Raw genomic sequence first — 19,904 nt, 5'->3', positions numbered from 1 at the left:
GTTATATATCTCTATATTATTCAAAAAGATAATATTTTATTTTATATTTTTTCTACATTATTTATGGCACATTTATTTTTAAAAACACTCTAATGGTATACTACATTTTAAAAATATTATAATTATGATGTCACATATTATTATATATAGATATAATTTCTTTTATTAAACTATTATATATATTGAACTTTTAATTTTTTGTTGTAAAAAAAATATAGCATCAATACCATTGTATATATCAATGAAAATTTCAAAAATAACATTCTTTTATTTTCAATGGTATAACATCCTTATATTTTGTCACCTAAACTTTCTACCTCATCAAGTATTCTCCAAAATATTACCATTGGAGATGCTCTAACAAAAAATTAAACTAAAGTCTCACAAAAACTCAAGTAACTCCAGTTGGTGGAGCATTCTCTCTAACGCTTTGTCTATTTGCTCAATTCTTGCTAAAAGACTGCATATTGAGGAAGTTTTCTGTTCTATCTGTAGAGAGGGAGAGAAAACGATTGTACACATTTTTTTTTATATTGTAACTTTGCCTTCCACTTTTGGAGATCTTCTCCGAGGGTTATTTTTCCTGTTTTAGAATTTGGAGCCCGTGTGTGGGATTGAGTTGAATTCTTGTGAGATCTAAAGACTAGAGGTGTGGATGTACAAGGGTTTGTTCTTTTATGCTTCCATTGTATAGTAGATACGATATGGAAAGCTCATAACGACAAGGTACACAATCATTTGGTGTGTAATATTAAATAATATATTGACTCTATCTATATGTGTTACGGCGATTATGGTTCTTGTTTATTTTCTTCTCCGATGACAGCTGAGTCTCCTATTTGGTCCCCTCCTCCAAAAGACTATGTCAAAATCAATTGTGATGTTAAAGTTGGTTGAGATTCGATGTGCATGGTGGCTTTGACTAGGAAACACATGGAGACAGCTTTGTGAGTGGCTACCGAAGTGCTTAACTTCTCTGACCCTCTAATTGGAGAAGTTGTGGTATGTCTGTTAGCTTTGGAATCAGCGGTTCGAAGAAGCTTAATTTTGTGTTGATTGAGAGTGACTCTGAGACGGTTATCAATGCACTGAAAGAAAATTGCTCATAATGAGGTATTGGTAACTATGTGATTCAATGTAAACATCTCTCGAATCTTTTGTTAAGTTGTAGTTTTATTTTTATTTCTAGATAGTATAATTTTACAGCTCATAATGTGACTAGTGGACTTTCGCCAAGAATATAATTAGTATGTTCGATCTAGTCAATATACCAGATAACATTTTATGTAATTACCATAAAGTCTAATTTATAGTATTAATCTAAAACGTTTTTATTCAAAACAAAAACTACTCTTGCTTCACTAAGAGACAATCAAGAGACTGATCATTTACAGAGCAATTACAAAATAAAATTTTAAAAACATTAAGTTCTAATTTGTAAGTCAGTACTTTATTTAATTAATATTAATATTACATGTTAAAAAATACAAAAACAAATTATTTATTTATTTTGATAATATTTTCGATTACATACATATCAATAATTATCTAATTATTAAATTTTTATTATTTTGCACAGATCCATCTTAAGCTAATTAGAGGTCTTGTGCTTTTTTTATATGAAAAAGTTTATGTATCTTTATATATATATTGGTAAAATTTTAAAATATAATATTTTGAAAATATAATTATACATTTTTTCTTAATAAAATATCAAATGTAGCATTACTGCAAATTAAAGGGAGATATATATCTCTTTTAGTTGAACTTCCTATCCACTCTAAGACTTCATATGGAGACTTCTAATTATCCACTCCATATGAATGAGTTAATTATTCGACATATTAATTTTTTTTCTAGTCCATTAATGTTGGACTAAAAATCTCCAAAAAAAAAAAAAATCTCTTAATTTTAAACATATTATGTCCCACTTATTTTTCTACTCTAAATATTAATGGACATGATATTTATTTTTTTTATAGTCTATAAATGTTGGACTAGAAATCTCCCTAAATATTTTTCATGTCCAACACTTTTTTTGTTGGACATAAAAGAGGTTATTTGTAGTAGTGTTAAAGGGACCTGATAGTCTCATCAGTCCTGCTTTTTGAGATGCACTACCTCATTAACCCGAAGGGCTAGAAATATTGCTTGGGATGATCTTTGTAAATCTAAGAAGAAAGGTGGTTTGGGTGTCGAAGACATAGCCTTATAATGTTTTACACCACAGCTTTAGACAAGATAGAAATTTGAGACCAATAAAAATTAATAGATAGCAAAATAGAGTCGATAAGAACCATTCTTCTAACATAAAATTTTTTTAGAACTCCAGGTCTTATTTCTAGCTATCATCTTCTCTACTAGACCCTTACAATCAGATTTTGAAATCCTTTTTGAACAAATTGTTAGTCCAAAAGCTCAAGTTTTGATGAACATAGAGAAACAATTGATTGAGTTTGAGGCTGTAATATCTATACTAGACAAATATTTATTAAAAAAAAAAAATACTAGACAAATATGTATTTATGTTGGAGTACTTCTATCTGCTACTTCTCATTATAATGATGATCTATTCTTTTAATTTAACCCTTAAAAAATATTTACATAGTTGTCTGGAATAGGAGGAATAAGTATATATTCCTTTCTTCTTTTTTTAATCTTTTATTTTTATAGTGTTTGGCACTGTATTTAGTTACAATTTTTCTTTTCATACCTATAGATATCATTGTAAAAATATAGCCAACTTAAAAATTGGCATTGGAGATAGAGATGTTATCCTAGATGATATAATTATTGACAACATAAGGTTAAATATAACTTAAATATATATGACACATATAAATTAACTATATAATAATATATATATAAATTATAATATGATCACTACATACTACAAGTACAACAAAAATGTTAAATAGTTTAAATAACAATGTAATTCAAAAAAAAAAAAAATTAAAGCACACTGTCACACCCAAAACAAAATCTACCCTATAATATAATTAAATATATATTAATTTTTGTTCAAAATGATTTTTAGAGAATTGAGTTCATAATAGGGCGAGCTTTGCACATAGCTTCCAAAGGTATAGCTTTCGGAACACTAACCCCTTTTCCTTCAGTCATATCTATTTTTTTTTCACTCACTCTTTTCCATTCAAAACACTGAATCAAAGACCCCAAAGTCAAACCGAGTACACGGTTCGCCATGCCATTGCCAGGGCAAGATCTTCTTCCCAACCCAAATGGCATAAGCAAGTTAATGTTGTTAACACCTTCACTATTCTCAAATCTCTCTGGTTTAAAACTCTCAGGATCTTCCCATAGTTTCGGGTCTCTATGTATAGCCCAAACATTGATCATTACAATTGTATTGCGTGGAATGTCATATCCCTCAACAATACAATCTTCGGAGGAATAATGAGGTATGAGCATTGGAGCCGCTGGAAACAAGCGTAACGTCTCATGAATAATATTTTGGAGATATGGTAATTTGGAAAGATCTTGTTCTTCTATCAATTTATGTTCACCAATTTGTTCATCAATTTCAGCTTTAGCTTTTTCCAAAACATGAGGATTGTTGAGTAAATTAGTCAATGCCCATTCTAATGTCGCTGATGAAGTGCCTGTCGCAGCAAATAATAGTACCTAAATAGGAAAAGAATAGTATATTAGACTATGATTAGTTAATATGTATCAAAATTTATATATTTAAATAATGATATTGCGCATTCAAAATATAAAATCTAAATATTACACATACAAAGATCAAAGATGTAATGTCAAATTTTTTATATGATAAATTATTTAAAAAAAATTAAAATTATAAAATGATGATAAATAATTGTAACATATCATATTTATTTTGAGCAATAGAATAACTTATTTACAGAAAAAAATTGAATTAAAAAGTGATAAAGTGGTCCTAACAATAATATATGCATTCAAATAAAAAGATACTCCCCACACATAAAAGCAAAAATATATACCCCACATAACAAATAATCATACATATTATTATTAGACCTAAATATAAGTAAATAATTAGTTAAAAAAATTAAGAAAAATTACTAACCAGAATATATCCTTTGATAATTTCATCAGTGTAATATTGAGGTTGAGAAACTTGCAAAGCAAGCATATGATCAATCATGGTAGTGTCTCCTTTTATACTCCTACGCTCATCAATAAGCCTTTGCAAGAAAGCATCCATTCTCTTAGCAACCCTATTCATCTTCCAAACATATCCAATTCCAATCCAACTCAAACATCCTGGTAAGAATTCCAAAGGATTAACCACCCCATTTTCCGGGATCACCTCGTCCTTAAGTTTCCTAAACTTTTTCGCCTCTTCCTCGTCGCTGACATCATCGCCCCAGTACCGCTTTCCCGCCACCATTCTCATTATGATGTTGAATGTCAAGTTGGAAAACATCGTCATCATTTCGACTTTATTAAAGTCAAATTTATTATTAACTTTATCAGATGATCCGTAGTGAAGTGAGTTCTGCGATAATTTAATTAGCATACGTTTGATCTCGTCTGTACGCGTGTCCAAATGTGATTTGAGCCGGCTAGCCGAGAAGATCTCGATGGAGCCGATTTTTCGAAGGTTGCGCCAGTGGTCCCCATAGGAAGCGGAAATTACTGTGGTGTGATTGTATGTGAGACTTTCCGCGGAGGGGGATCGGATTCGGTTGGCTAAAACGACGTCGTTTTTGGTGAAGCATTCTTCGGCTGCGGAGCGTGATGATATTACCACAACTCGGTTTGAACCGAACCAAAGGGTGAAAACGGCGCCGTATTTGGTTGCCAGGTGGCGGAAGCATCTGTGGACGGGTGGCTTTATTAGATGGAGATGGCCTATGAGTGGGAGAGGATAAGGTGGGCTTGGTGGAAGGTTTTTGTATTGTCGTTTTGGGTTTTTGATGAAGAGTTTGTATACCAAAACGACAATGACTAGGCCGATCAGAGCTGTGTAGAGTTGTTCTTGTTCCATTTTTGAATACTTGAAAAGCCTTTTTATGTGTTTTTGTTTTGGTAGAGAAGAGTAGTTAATTTTTGAGATGTAATTCGTATAAATATATGGGAGATATTTATATGATGATAATTGTACGATCTGAGTACGTGTGTGGATTAGAGAATTTATTGGCTATAAATATATTATATATAAATATTACGTCATTGACTACGTTCTTTTCTCAAAAAGTAAGTATTAGTACTCTTTAGTACATTTTAAATGTAATTTATATTAATATTGATCTAATTAAATATTAAATTTTATGTATATAATTTAATATAATAGTTTTTAAATAAAATATTTTTTAATCAATTTAATAAAGATTAATTAAAAATTTTGTTTTTTTGAATTTTAATATAAACTAAATATGCTTTTTGAATTTTTAACACTGTTAAAATTTTTGTTAAACTATTAAAATTATTAGATTCAAAAACTTTTATCTAATTTTAATAAAAAAAGTTAATATGAATAAAAATTTAAGCGCATAATTTAGTAAATATTAAATTCTGTAGCATATTAATTAATACATAGATAATAAAAATTGAATAAAATTAGACAAATCTCTTTAAATCTAATAACTAATCTTTAATAAACCAATTAAATGTATTAATATGTTATATAGTAATTTATTACGTCATTAAATATGTAAGCATTGCTATAATAAAATTTTGATAGTTGTCATGTGATCACGTGTGTTGTATTGTATATATCCCCATGTATATATAATACAATTGAATTAACCCTAGCTTACGTCACTGAATACCTCCCATGCAAATATATATGCTGCATATATATATATATATTAGGGCAAAATATCTATTTTATATAAAATGTGGTTATATAATCGAGTGGTTATATAATCGAATTTTTGATTTATGAAAAATTATTGGGTTATTTTTTTTTTAATTTTCTATTCAAAAATAACAATTTTTTTTGTTGAGGTTAACAGAGTTAAATCAAAATTAACGTAGAGTTAACGTTTGGCGTTACCATCTAAAAATAAACTAAACTTGAAATATCCCAAAAATTATTCGAGCTCGACTAAAATTTTCAAGCTTGGCTTCTTTGCGATTGAGGGTTGGTTTTACAGTTTGCCAACGCCGATGACGATGATGACGAAGACCACGATCTGTGGTTCGATACCCGCCAATCGAAAAGTGATATATATATATATACATATATTCTCTTAATTCAGAAAAAGAAAGATAAAGGAAGGTCGCCACTGTTAAGGCAGCAAAAAGCTCTTCAAAGCTATTTTCCATGGCGTTTCATTCTTTTATTCTTTATCCCTTTTAGCCTTTAAAATCCACTTACAACCTATTGGTTTAAAACCATCAGGTAATAAAACTAGCTCCCATACACCATTTTTCTTCATGGAGTCGATCTCATCATCCGTAGCTGCTAACCATTTTGAAGATTGTGGACTATTAAGTGCTTCACTAAAAGTGACAGGATCCACAAAATGATCAATATCATATTCTCCTTCTCCAAGATAAACAAAATTATCATGACACTTTGTTGACTTCTTTTGTCTCTGAGATCTTCTTAGAGGAGGTACTTCTGGAATAACTTCTCTTTGTTGATCATTGTTTTGAATAACATCTTCCACAACTGGAATTTCTTCAATAACAGGATTCTCATTAACAATAGGAGCTTCATCATTAACAAGCCCTTCATCAATAATAGGACCTTCATCATCTTCGATATCGGGAGCAATATATTCATCAACAATGGGAGCATTACCAACTGGAGTAGGATGGAGACTACTATTATCATCTCTTGAAAATGACATAGGAATACAAATTCCTTTAGAGGACTCCCCCATTTCAAGAGATGTTGAAGGAATTTTTTCAGCAACATCAAATTCCAAAAATTTAGCAGTCTGAGATTCAACAATTCGCGTACCACGAGTAGGACAGTAAAAGCGATAGCCTTTCGAGCGCATTGGATAACCAATGAAATAACAGCGATTTGTTCTCGGATCTAACTTTTTCAAATTAGGATCATAAATTTTTACTTCAGCTGGACAACCCCATACTCGAAGATGATTAAGACTAGGCTTCCGCCCAGTCCATAACTCAAAAGGGGTCTTGGGAACAGATTTACTGGGAACACGATTTAAAATATAAGTTGCAGTCATAAGTGCTTCACCCCATAAAAACTCTGGAAGATTTGTTCTACTCATCATACTTCTAACCATATCCATGAGAGTGCGATTTCTCCTTTCAGTAACGCCATTTTGCTCAGGTGAACCAGGCATAGTGTATTGAGCAACTATACCATTTTCTTGTAAGTACTCTGCAAAAAGCCCCATGTGTTGTCCAGATTCTGTATAACGACCATAATATTCTCCTCCACGATCAGAATGAACAACTTTGATGACTCTTCCTAATTGTTTCTCAACCTCATTTCGAAAAATTTTGAGTTTATCAAGGGCGTCAGATTTTTCTTTAATTAAATAGGTGAATCCATAACGAGAAAAATCATCAATAAAAGTGATAAAATACTTATTTCTGCACAACGTGGTGGAATAAGGACCACTGATGTCTGTATGGATAATTTCCAATAAAGATTGACTGCGATTTGCAGTCTTCTTTCTTGTTTTAGTTAATTTTCCACGAGTACAATCAACACAAGTATCCCAATCAGAAGCATCAAGAGGAGGAAGTATTTCAGATTTAATTAAACGATCAACCCTTTCTCTGGAAATATGACCCAATCTTTTGTGCCATAACAATAAGGATGTTTCCTTAATATGAGGTCTTTTACCCACAGAATTCACAACATTAAAAGAGGAATCTAAAGGAGCCAATGACAACTTGTAAAGACCATCAGAATAAAAGCAATTTCCAATAATTCGAGAGTCAAGCATAATGTCAACATTATCATTTGCAAAATGAAAAGAATATCCTTGTTTAACCAAAAGCGGAAGCGAAACTAAATTCCTTTTAAAAGTAGGAACATAAAAAGTATTGTTCAGAATAATCTTATCACGAGACTGTAATTCAAGAATAAATGTTCCAACATAGATAACGTCAACTCCAACATCATTGCCCACTTTAAGCTTGGACTCCCTCTCACTTGGCTTCCTGAGATCCCTTAGCCCCTGTAAGGAAGCAGAAACATGAACAGTAGCACCACTGTCTAACCACCAAGAATCAATAGGAACATCAACTAGATTAGATTCAAAACAAACACATGCCAATGGATTACCTGATTGTGCTTGCTTCTTTTCTAACCAAGTCTTAAATTTGTGACAGTCTGTTCTCCGATGCCCCAATTTTTCACAAAAGTAACACTTCACATTAGAGTATTTGGACTTTCCATTGTTATTCTTCTGTTTATTCTTATGCTCCTTACCATTACCATTCTGTTTAGTAGCACCATCATTTTTATTCTTGAATTTTCCTTTTCCTTTGTTGGGCTTGAGGTGAGAAACATAGTTAGCAGATTCATTCTTCTCCCTTTTAAGCTTGCTTTCTTCAGCTACACACTGAGAAATTAGGTTGCTGATAGTCCATGTTTGATTGTAAGTGTTGTATGCTGTCTTGATTAGGCTGAAAGAGGTAGGAAGAGCATGAAGAGCTCGATGAATAATGAAAGAGTCAGGAAGAGGAATATTATGATCTTTTAACTTGGACTGAACATTCACCAATTTCAGAATAAAATCTCGCACTCCTTTTAATTCATCATACTTAATGGTTGTCATTTCATCCATAAGATGTCCAGCTTCAGCGTTTTCACCAGTGTCGTATAATTTTTCTACAGCATTGAAAAACTCTTTGGCATTTGTAGTGTCTGGCAAACCACTCAATAGATGTTCAGGAATGGATCTTTTCATAGTAAGAAGACTAAGTCGACTTGACTTTTCCCATTGTGTATGGTGAGTTCTCTCGGCAGCTGTACTGGAGTCAGTAAGATCAGCAGGTTTTTCTTCTCGTAGGCACAAGTCCAAATCCATTATGCCTAAAGTAAATTCCACATCTCGTTTCCATGTCTTGTAGTTGGAAGCATTCAAAATATGGATGGAAGCATTATTGTTGTTCACAGAAAAGGAGACTGAAAAATTCAAAAAATTAAAACTTGAATAAGCAATATGAGCAATGTATTAGAAAATATTGTAGAATCAACTGGTCATTATAAACTCCCCTTTGGGGTGAGAATATAACACACACATGATCTACCTTCATGAAGTTAACAACAAAGAAAAAAATACATATCATTTAAGAATTTTATTACCTTTGGGTAAATAAATTTCTTAAAAAATATGTATTAATTCAAGCAAAAAATAATAATAAAGTTATATATTTAAATTATTACCTTTGGGCAAATAATTAAAATATATATTTAATATTAACTCACTTCATGGAATGTGAACTAATATATGTAAATACTACCTTTGGGCAAGTAATTACACATATAGTCAACCAAAAGATATAATATTTTCTTCAACATGTGAAATTTGGTGATAAAACAATCATTGAAAATTAATAATTTTCAACCAAATTTCCAAAAGAGATATATAATTGCTTTTATTATATTGATAATCAAAAAATAAAGTGTCCACCATAACACATTATTTTTGTATCAAACAATCAAGTTTTATAACTTTAGAACAACAAATAATTAAAAGATGTGAATATAAGAAAATTGGTGGAGACTACATAGTCAAGATAAATTAAACAAGAGAGTGACTATGTCTTATGGAACGAGAAGAAACTCAAAAAATTTTCTATGATTTACGGATTTTGAAAAATCATCAAAAATTATTTTTAATAATTTTTTAACTGCATAATTATCATTAAAATAATAATAATTATTAAACGGAGTCAAAAAATTAATTAAAAATCATAGAAAAATCAGAAATTTAATTTTAAGCACGTTGGAAAAAAAAACGTCGAAAAACGACACCCGAAAGTGCCGCACGCGCCCCCACGCGCGGGCTGTGCGAGTGGGCATTGCGGCTGGGAGTTGTCTTCTTCCTCCAGCCGGATCCAGATGCGGGTCAGACGACCCGGTTCGGCCCCAGTCGGGTCTGTCCCGTTTTCCGGCCAAAAAATCGACGAAAACACGCGATTCTTGATGGGTTTTGTTCGGGAATCGATTTCTAATCAATCTAAGTGTCTAATTTCGGCTATTAATTGCTAAAAAACAATAGATCTAAAGAAAAGGTATCCAAAAATAAAGAACATAAAAAAAATTGATTTGGAATATCAAACTTAATTACAATACAAAATTAATCATTTAAGAACATTCATAAACAATTAATAATGAGATATCTATAATCAATTTTAGATTAAAAACCATAAAATCAAAATACACAATTATAATTTCACATTATAATCATATAAACCCTAAAACTTTAAAATTAAAATTCTCTTAATATAGACTATGAATTCAAACATATAATATATCAATTGAAAGAGAATTTAACGATCAATAAAATCCCTAAAGTTTTAAGATTTATAAACAAAAAATTACACATAAAATAATAACGAAATTAATATGAAATTATGGATAATTAATATATACAAATTAATTATACTAATTATAGGTTCTAAATCATATACAATAGGCAATCTGATACCACATGTTAAATAAATTAACATTTAACCCAAGATCTATTTGTATATAACATAGAACACAATAATAAGATATAATAATTAGGTATGTGTACCTGATTGATCCATAGCAATTATCTCTGATTGATCCACAGCAGTTACTCCAATTCGATAGTGCAATACTATCAACTAAGTCTTCCTCCCTAGATCTCTAAATCAGAAGCAGTTTATTTTATCTGATTATCAAAAGGTATACAATTGTGATGAGACAATATGTATTTATAGAGTTAGGGAGGGGACTTAGCTACAAAACCCTAGTTGGGCTGGGCCTGCTCATCAAAGGCTTCAGTCAACTAGAAAAGCCCACACTTCTGCTTCACCTAGACTTTACTCACAGATGCTAAGCCCATTAACAATTGATCACCAACAACATGGGCTAACACAGCAAAGAACTATCCAATCAACCCAAGTTTTAATAAAACCAATAAAATTTAATGTAAGCCCAAATAAAAGTCTAACAGTAAATACCATTGTATTTGATTGATTGCGAACTTTACCTTTTCCATCTTCTTCCCAAAGAGTTCGATGAAAATCGTGAAACCCTATGGTGCAATATTTATTATTTGTTAAAGAATGTAATATTGCAGTTATGGATATTGATTTGAGGTACTCGTTTTTTGAATCGCTGTTAATTCTGTTTATGGATTGTTTAGTTTATAGCTTTGCGTAAGGTAGGGCATCTTTTGAAATGGAGGATCAGGGGCAGCTTAAGCGTTCGATGATAGACGCCACGGCTGGGGCAATTTCCGGAGGCATATCAAGGATTGTTACCTCTTCGCTTGATGTTATTAAAATCAGATTCCAGGTTTATTTTGATTATGATCAGAACTCTTATTTAGGCAAAGTGTTAGACTTTCTTGTTATGGAATTTCGTATTGGTTTAGTGCTTTTGTTATTTTGCGTGTGATAATGTTGTGCATTTTGTTTCATTAGGTTCATTAATTCAAATGCACAAATGGGATTTTGCCAATTTAGGTTAAATTAAAATCTTACATGGGCTTTAGGCAAGTTTGTTTCGAAGATAGATAATTTGAAAGACTAGGGAGCGGAAGTTTTGATTGATGTGTTCCCATATACATGGAATTTTGTAGTTTACTGAAATGGACCTTTGTTCCTTTATGCTTATAGGTTCAACTGGAACCCACAACCTCATGGGGTTTAGTTCGCAGAAACTTGTCTGGACCATCAAAATATACAGGAATGTTACAAGCAACGAAGGACATTTTCAGAGAAGAAGGATTATCGGTACATACATAACTAACAGTATGACATTGACTGCTTTCTCGTAGGGCTGAACATCAGGCGGGTTTACCAGGTTTTGGGTTGGCGGGTTTCGGGTTCAAAAAATTGAAACTGAACCCCGACCCGAATAGGGCACGGGTTGGCAGGTCACGGGTTGGCGGGTTTCGGTTGGTTGGGTTTAGCGGGTTGGCGGGTTGACCCGGTCAACTCAGTCAACTCGGTCAACTCTTTAAAAAAATTAATTTTTTATTCAAATAATTATTTTGTTTTATTTTTTTATTTATTAAATTAAGCATATATAATATAACAATTTGTTCATAGTATTTACTATTGAAGAAAAAATGCATTAATCAATGCAACCAACAAACAAACAACCTATTTATCAAAGATTCAAATCAAACTTCATATTCATGTTCATGAATCATGATAAAAGTGAAAATCTAAAGTACATATTATATATATAAAAACAGTAATAAAAAAATATATATAATATATTTATAAACCGGGTAGGCGGGCGGGTTCGCGGGTTCAACCCGAAACCCGGTACCCCTAAAATCTCAACCCGCCAACCCACCCGAAGGGTACCGGGTTGAACCCAACCCGCCAACCCACCCGAAGGGTACCGGGTTGAACCCAACCCGCAAAAAAAAAATTACGGGTTCACCAGTTCGGGTTCGGGCGGGTTGCTCGGTTCGGATCAAACCCGCTGAAAATGTTCAGCCCTACTTTCTTGCTTTCCTTTCTGACTTTGATCATGTTTGTATTTTTTATTTATTTTAAGGTTGCTCTCTTAAACTTTTTTCTTGATGTTTTTAACTACAGCATTCACTTTTTTTCTATTTATTCAAAGTAATTAGTTGGTCTAATTTCTTTACAGGATTTCTAGCATGGAAATGTTCCAGCCTTGCTTATGGTTATGCCTTTCTTTACCATTGAGGGTCTTTTTTGTCCTTCTTTGATACACAACCACATATCCTTTGACTTGGTTAGTTTTTATAATTTTTTTTTCTCTTCTCACCATGCTTTCAGTATTATTGTACTTTCAGCTGAGATTTTTTTTTGTTTAAATGGTTTAATAAACAGGTTTAGCAATTATGAATATTCTTCGTTTCCATCTATATTGATATTATGTTTTAAACCATTTGATTCCACAATATAAAGTGTTTGAGCTTCTCTATGCCATTGTAATTATATTTTCTTATAACTTTAATTCAGTTGAGACCATTGGTTTCACAAAGGTTCTTCTATTGTTGATAATAGATTACTGAATTCCCAATTTAATCATATATGATCTCCATAACAATATTGAAGAGATGGTTTAACTATTTTCTTGAATCTGATGGTTGGCTTGTTGGCTTCATATATTGATACCTATCTTGAATTTATATATCATACTCAACCAAAAAAAAAAAATAGTGAATGCTTGCTTGTATTTCAACTATTTTTTTTATCAATACTCTTGACTTGACAGTAATTCAATTAATTTTTTAGTATAAATTAAAGTTTAACATAGTATTATATAAAAATATGATATATAATCCAATTCAATATAATACAATACAATACGACCTAATACGGCGTTCCAAACCAACCCTTAATTTTTTAAAATATATATGTCCAGTTCAGCAGTGTCAATGTTTTCATTGTAAGTTATTCCATAAATTTGTTGGAAGATATGCAAGGACAAGGATGAAGCTGAAGCCTGGCTTGATGCTATGAGGACCTTGATTTCTCAAGATATTTGTTTCTTTAATAAGTTTTCTTTTATGTCTATTAATTTGTTAGAACAATGCATAGTGTATTCTTCTTTAATATGCATAGTTTTTTTTTTTTCTTTCTTTTGACATTTAGTTTAATTTTTTTTTTGTTAGAATAAAAAAGAACTAAATATTCTAAGATTTTGGTCATTTCTATTTGATTTTTAGTTTCAATTCCGATTGTTTGTTTGTTTTTTTTTTAATTAAAAAATTTTAATTTTCTTTTTTTCAAATTTAGATATTTGTAGTTGGTTTATTTTTAAATTTGATTTCAAATTATATTAGATTATTTTATGATAATTTAAGAGTTATTAGTAACAAAATATAGTTATAAAACTGTTCTTTATAATGGACTAAACCATATATCATACCACTTATTATTTCAGTTATTTATTTAAACCTCAATCCAATAACCGCTCTTTTTTTTTCTTTGATATGAAACTCATTTTTGTTTTGTATAATTTTACAATCTTATTTTATAAGAGTAATAATAAATCACCTTAATATATAACACTCATTTTTATTCTGTATAATTTTACAAACTTATTTTATAAGATAAGAGTGTGCAATAAATCACCTCAAATATAATAAATTCGAAAAGAAAATTAATATAGAAGACCATGTTTGGGAAATATTTAAACCTCTAGAAGAGTATATGAAAATATTGAATATTTATAGTTTTATATGAATTTTCATTTGTGGTGAACATTCACACCACTTCTAATGTATAAAGCATAATTTTTTAGTGCTATGCAATACGTACAACTTGAAGACAACCTAAAATATATAGAAGCAGTTCGAAGACGTGGCAGAAAAAATATTATTTTGTACTGTAGGACAACTAATAGAATACTCTGCACAAGTATATTTTTAACTTATCCATACATATAAATTATTGTGAAGAAGTTTTTAATTAAGAAATAGACAATACAATTATACGCAGATCCAAAGAAAATGAGAAAGTGTAAAATACAAACATTTTACTATTTCATCTTTTATTAACGGCCAAAAAAATTCAGGGAGCATGATTTGATACATGTCAAAGTTCGGGAAGAAAAAATCTTAATTAACCTTTAAAGTATGAGCAATTATCAAACTTTATACATTATTTTGCTTTCAATATAATAGCTTTATTGTTGTTGCTTCTAATGTGTTTTACTAGCTAACATTAGTAAACATAATAATTTAATTTAAATTTATTTTTCAAAAAAATACTCTACATAAAATATTATTTATTTTGATTTATCTTTCTCTCTTAAAATTTATAATAAAAAATCTGATATAAAATATAATATATGTGCCTCGCACGTAACAATAAACTAGTATATATATGTGGCCATCTTTAATTCCTATCCTCACATTTTTTTTTTAATTTTTATTTTATAGTGATAGTGATTCCTATGAAATTTGTTAAATTGCAATTTGAGTTAATTATATATATTCTGGAATGAATATTTAAGATATTCAATAAAAAAAAATAGTAGTGTTTTGTATCTTTCAATAAATAATATTTATTAATGCAATTTAGTAATAAATCTCACATAATTTATTAAAATAATTTTTATGCTAACTAATTATAAGGTGTCACCTCTAGATAGTACTAGTTAGGAACCACTCAAACTGGTGCCTAAGAGCATCTCTAATGGAGATTGTCCATTAGAATGGTCTTGTCACATACACAATGTGGTATAATTTTTAAGACCAAATTTATGTAAAGTATTGCTAAATATGGACCATGATCACTATTTTTTTATTTATTTAACCTTAATAATTTAATGTGATGTGAGATCATAATAGATAATTGTTAGAGTTGTAACTATTGAAGTATTTTTTAAAACAAAAATGTGTTAAATCGGATGTGAATAAGAGAAAAAAAATTATAAAAAAAAAAAAGATATTTTTTTAGATAATGTGTATATTTTTTATAATTATAAATACTGCATCATCTAACATTAATCTACAAAAAAAAATGAAGATTGACATTTTTTACTGCATGACTTTTGCCACTTTTTCCAATTTATATGTTATGATTTGTATGGAAACTATTGAAAGATTATTGTTTTAAAAAGTTTGTTGTGACTCGTAATTTGTTGGCTCTTGAAGTTGCGAAGGACTACGGCTGCAAGTTTATTTTGTTGGAAAGTGATTTTAAGATGGTAATTAATTCTATCAACGGTGAGGAATTTAGATAGGAAATTGAGAACTATTCTTTATTGTATCAAAAAATTATTTCTTCCTTTGTTAGCTGTTTGTTTTGTAATATTAAAAGATCTTGCAACTTTATGGCTCATAATGTAGCTAAATGGGTTTTTGTCCATAACCGGTTTAGTCGATTATCTAACGACTGAGAGATCTAATTTCTTATCTATCTAATGAACGCTTTCTTTCAAAAAAAGACTCGCAATTTGTAATAAATGTATTTTTGTTGAGAAATGTTAAAAATGGTATTTATGGTGCCTAGTATGTAATTTAACTTACAATAAAATCATTCATTCTAAGCATCTCGACCATTCAATTTATGTGATGAATATGGGTTGGTCGGTAGATTTAATTACAGATTTATCAACTAACCTACATCTATCACGTGAATTAAAATAGTTAAAATACTCGAGATGAATAACAAGATATTTTAATTTAATTTTAAATTTCACTTATCTAATTTTAATAAAAATTATAAAAAACACTTATTTTAAAACACAATTTCATAGTAGTATTTAAAACTTGCTTACGTAATGGAGTGCGTAAGCACTATTGTTAATTTTGTCTCTGAAATAATTTCTCACTTGTCACACTCATCAATTTCCATAAATGAAGTGGCCCCTAAAAAAACAAAAATAAAATTAAGGTTCTTAGAATTTTTTTATGTTTACAATTTTTTTTCTGAAAATATAATTTGGGACCACGTTGTATGAATTCATTAGGGAAATTTGATTTTTTATGCTTACATATTCTTGAAATTTTTCCTTAAACTCATAATATTTGATATTTGTGGGATATGACACATTTTATAATATTCCTAAAATACCCCCATTTACATTACCCCCTCTCTTTTCTTCTCTCTTTCACTACACTGTAGACCATCGGGCCCCATCGGGCCAACCATCGGGCCCACTATCGAGCCCACCATCGGGCCCATCGTGCCCATCGGACCCATCGGGCCATATTAAATTCTATTTTTTTACACATGCAATCGGGCTCCATCGGGCCCACCATCGGGCCCATCGGACCCATCGAGCCATATCAAATTCTATTTTTTTTACACATGCATCGGGCCCACCATCGGGCCCACTATCGGGCCTTTGTCTTCCTCAATTTTTTGTGTTACCATCGGACCGGCATCGGGCCTGCATCGGGCTGCATCGGGCCTGACGAAATCAAACCCCAAATCCAGATTTTGCCCAAATCACATCCGACGAAAAAAAAAAAAAAAAGAGGGTTGGTGAGGGTGAAATGGTGAGAGAACAACCGAGAGAGATAGAGGAAGAGAGAGAGTTGAGGTTTGAAAATGAGAGGGGTATTTTTGAGTTTATTGTAAAGTGGTCATATTTTTTAAATTTTAAAATGTATTAGATTAGGGAGAAAATTTTAAGGTATTTTATGCATATTTTTTCAAATTTCCCATTCATTATTGCTTTTTAGCATTGTAATAACTAATAAGAGTTTTACTATCATATTTGAATTAGATAACTCCTAAGTGGTTAAGAATTTATACCAGAAATATTTAACTTATACAACTTTAAAAAAATTTGTAGTATAAAAGATCGTGTCAGTATAATTTTTTAAAATGTTCATCCAATTTAATTCGTACTATTTTACTCATAATGTATTTGATTCGCACTAAATGAAGATTTTATATTTTGGATCCAATTAAATTCGTATAATAAATCAAATCTACTTCACAAATTTTAAATTGGTTACTTTTTAATAATAATTATTTAAATTTTATTAAAAAAATATTTTTTTTCTTCACATAACTAACAACAAAATAAAATATATTATTGTTGTTTCATGTTTTCAACAAAAAATTAAAACAAATAAAGCAAAAAATAATAAATTCAAAAGAAGAAAAAAAAATATATATTTAAAAAAATGTTTAATTTGATGTAAAATATATTAACTCACGTTGTTCTGAGCTTTGTCTGCCCTTCACATTGCTCTGTGGCAGTTTGTTTCCCCTTTTCTCTTTTTAACTGTTCCTTGATCTTAACCTCCCCTTTGTTCTATCGTTTTTTCTCCTTTTTTAAAATATTATTGTTCCCGCCTCCTCTCTTCCTCCCTGCTCCGCCTTCCATCTTCATCTCCTCCTCTCTTTCTTTGATCTTCTTATGGATAACTTCATTCCTAGCATCTCTAATGCCCTTTCTATAAGCGAAAGAGAAGTCATAAATATTACCAACATTAATATCCCACCACCTCCCCCCTGTCGTAAATAAGGTTTTTTGCAGAATTTATTCAAAAAAAGGCTTCAATCCAAAAAATTTCAAGAACTTCATCACTACTCAATGGGTTGGTAGGTTTGCTGTCATTATTTCCGACTATGATCCGGCTACTGATTCCTTCACTATAACCTTTGGATGTGAAGGAGACTTAAGACGTGTTCTCTCCAAAGAGCCATGGCACTTCCATAATCAACACATGATCATTTGTCTCCCAAATGTTCTACAAAATAATCCAATTGACTCTTACACTATTACACCATTTTGGATTCAAGTTTACCGTCTCCCGTTTCTTAGCAAATCAGAGGCTCTTACTAAGCTTCTTGATAATCTTATTGGTACTTTCATTGAAGTTCATGAAGATTCACTCAACGAAGGATGGGGTCCCTTCCTTCGAATGAGAGTCGGCATTGATGTTTCTAAGCCTCTTCTCTGGGGTCAGTTAGTTACTTTTCCATGGATGAAAGACGAACTGTGGCTTGACTATCGTTACGAGAGGTTACCAGACTTCTGCTATGAGTGCGGCATCATTGGAATGTCTTTGATAGATCGTCCTCAACTTTTGGAAAAATAAGATGAAGGGATAGAGCCATGAACTCCCTTATGGCCCGTGGATGGAAGGATCTTCACTGCCGAGATCTTCCTATGATAGCTATAGGCAAGATTTTTCCAAAGCAGGCCCTTGGCCATTCATCACTAGACTTGCTCGTAAGTCTATTGCCCTAATAATTCAACATCCGAACCAATTTCCTGCATTACCTTCACTGATCACAAATTCTGAGAAGGGTAAAGAAGTTTTGGAAGTTCCCAATGATAAGAATCCTGCTACCAAACTTGGCTCCACCGTTAAGCATTTTTATCAACTTGGATCTTCATCAAGCAATTCAGATATGGATAAACACCTCACCATGGATTCCACCATAACAAAATCCATTAATCTTTCATCTGTCAAGACCTTCATGCTGATCAACCGACTGGTTCATACAAAGAGGTGTGCCCTTCTAACAAAGTGGTGATTGATTCTCCATCATCGAGTACATCTGCTCCTGCTTCTGTGCTGCATTCGGTTGCTTTGCCAATTGCAACTCCCCCTGCTTATGTTCACATGCCCCATAATTCAATGTTAAAATGGCTGCTGCCATAGTAGTATCTTCTGTAGTTTCTAGTGTGGATATTGTTGCACATTCCCCTGCATCTTCTGGCTGTTCTAACATTGTTCATAATATTGCCGAGGTTACTAATGAGAACAGAATGTCCTCTCTTACAACGGGAGGTAATGTCCGAAATGTACTCAAACGATGTCGAACTAGGGGTTCTCCTTTATCTGACTTCACTAACAACTTGCTGCATCAACTTCCCGACCCATTTGCTAAAAAGGATGAACATTCTCGAATGGATGATAGAAGGGATGCTTCTTTGGCGAAGGCTGATGTTCAGCCTTGCCAATCACCATGAATATTGTTAGTTGGAATGCTCGGGGCTTGAGCAACCCATGAGCATTCTGTCAACTTCGTCTGCTCATCTCTTCTCATAATCCCAATGTAATATTTATAATGGAATCTAAACTTAGTATAGGCTCTATTACTAGATTTCGCAATGCTTTTAATTTTCCTAATGGTCTTGAAGTTCCTAGGGTAGGTCTTAGTTGGGGTCTTTTATTAATGTGGAAAACTAATGTAAATGTAACTATCCTTAATTATGGAATAAACTTTGTTGATTGTTACTTGTCTCTTGCCGATGGCCCTACAACTCACTTCTCTGGCTTCTATGGTGCCCCTAATGCTTCTCAAAGACATGTTACATGGTAGCTATTGAAAAAACTAAGAGACAC

General features: G+C 31.4%; 1 protein-coding gene across 1 annotated transcript; it reads right to left on the bottom strand.

Moving 5' to 3' along the window:
* Nucleotides 1-2,790: 2,790 nt before the first annotated feature.
* On the bottom strand, nucleotides 2,791-5,082 carry LOC115702761 (cytochrome P450 81Q32). The gene is made up of 2 exons (XM_030630194.2): nucleotides 4,073-5,082; nucleotides 2,791-3,645 (listed from the first exon to the last, which is right to left on the bottom strand). The coding sequence occupies exons 1-2, from the start codon at nucleotides 4,994-4,996 to the stop codon at nucleotides 3,034-3,036; spliced, it is 1,536 nt and encodes a 511-aa protein (XP_030486054.2). The 5' UTR covers nucleotides 4,997-5,082; the 3' UTR covers nucleotides 2,791-3,033.
* Between the last annotated feature and the right edge of the window lie 14,822 nt (nucleotides 5,083-19,904).

The sequence above is a fragment of the Cannabis sativa genome, chromosome X (genome assembly GCF_029168945.1).
Source record: "Cannabis sativa cultivar Pink pepper isolate KNU-18-1 chromosome X, ASM2916894v1, whole genome shotgun sequence".
In the NCBI taxonomy this organism is placed as follows: Eukaryota; Viridiplantae; Streptophyta; class Magnoliopsida; order Rosales; family Cannabaceae; genus Cannabis; species Cannabis sativa.
This window is presented reverse-complemented; position numbering and strand designations above follow the sequence as displayed.

Excerpts from the sequence above, each read along its gene's own strand:
- LOC115702761 (XM_030630194.2), bottom strand. The coding sequence starts at position 4,996 with ATGGAACAAGAACAACTCTACACAGCTCTGATCGGCCTAGTCATTGTC. Across the intron at positions 3,646-4,072 it reads TTATCAAAGGATATATTCTG|GTACTATTATTTGCTGCGAC; the intron begins GTTAGTAATTTT and ends TTTCCTATTTAG.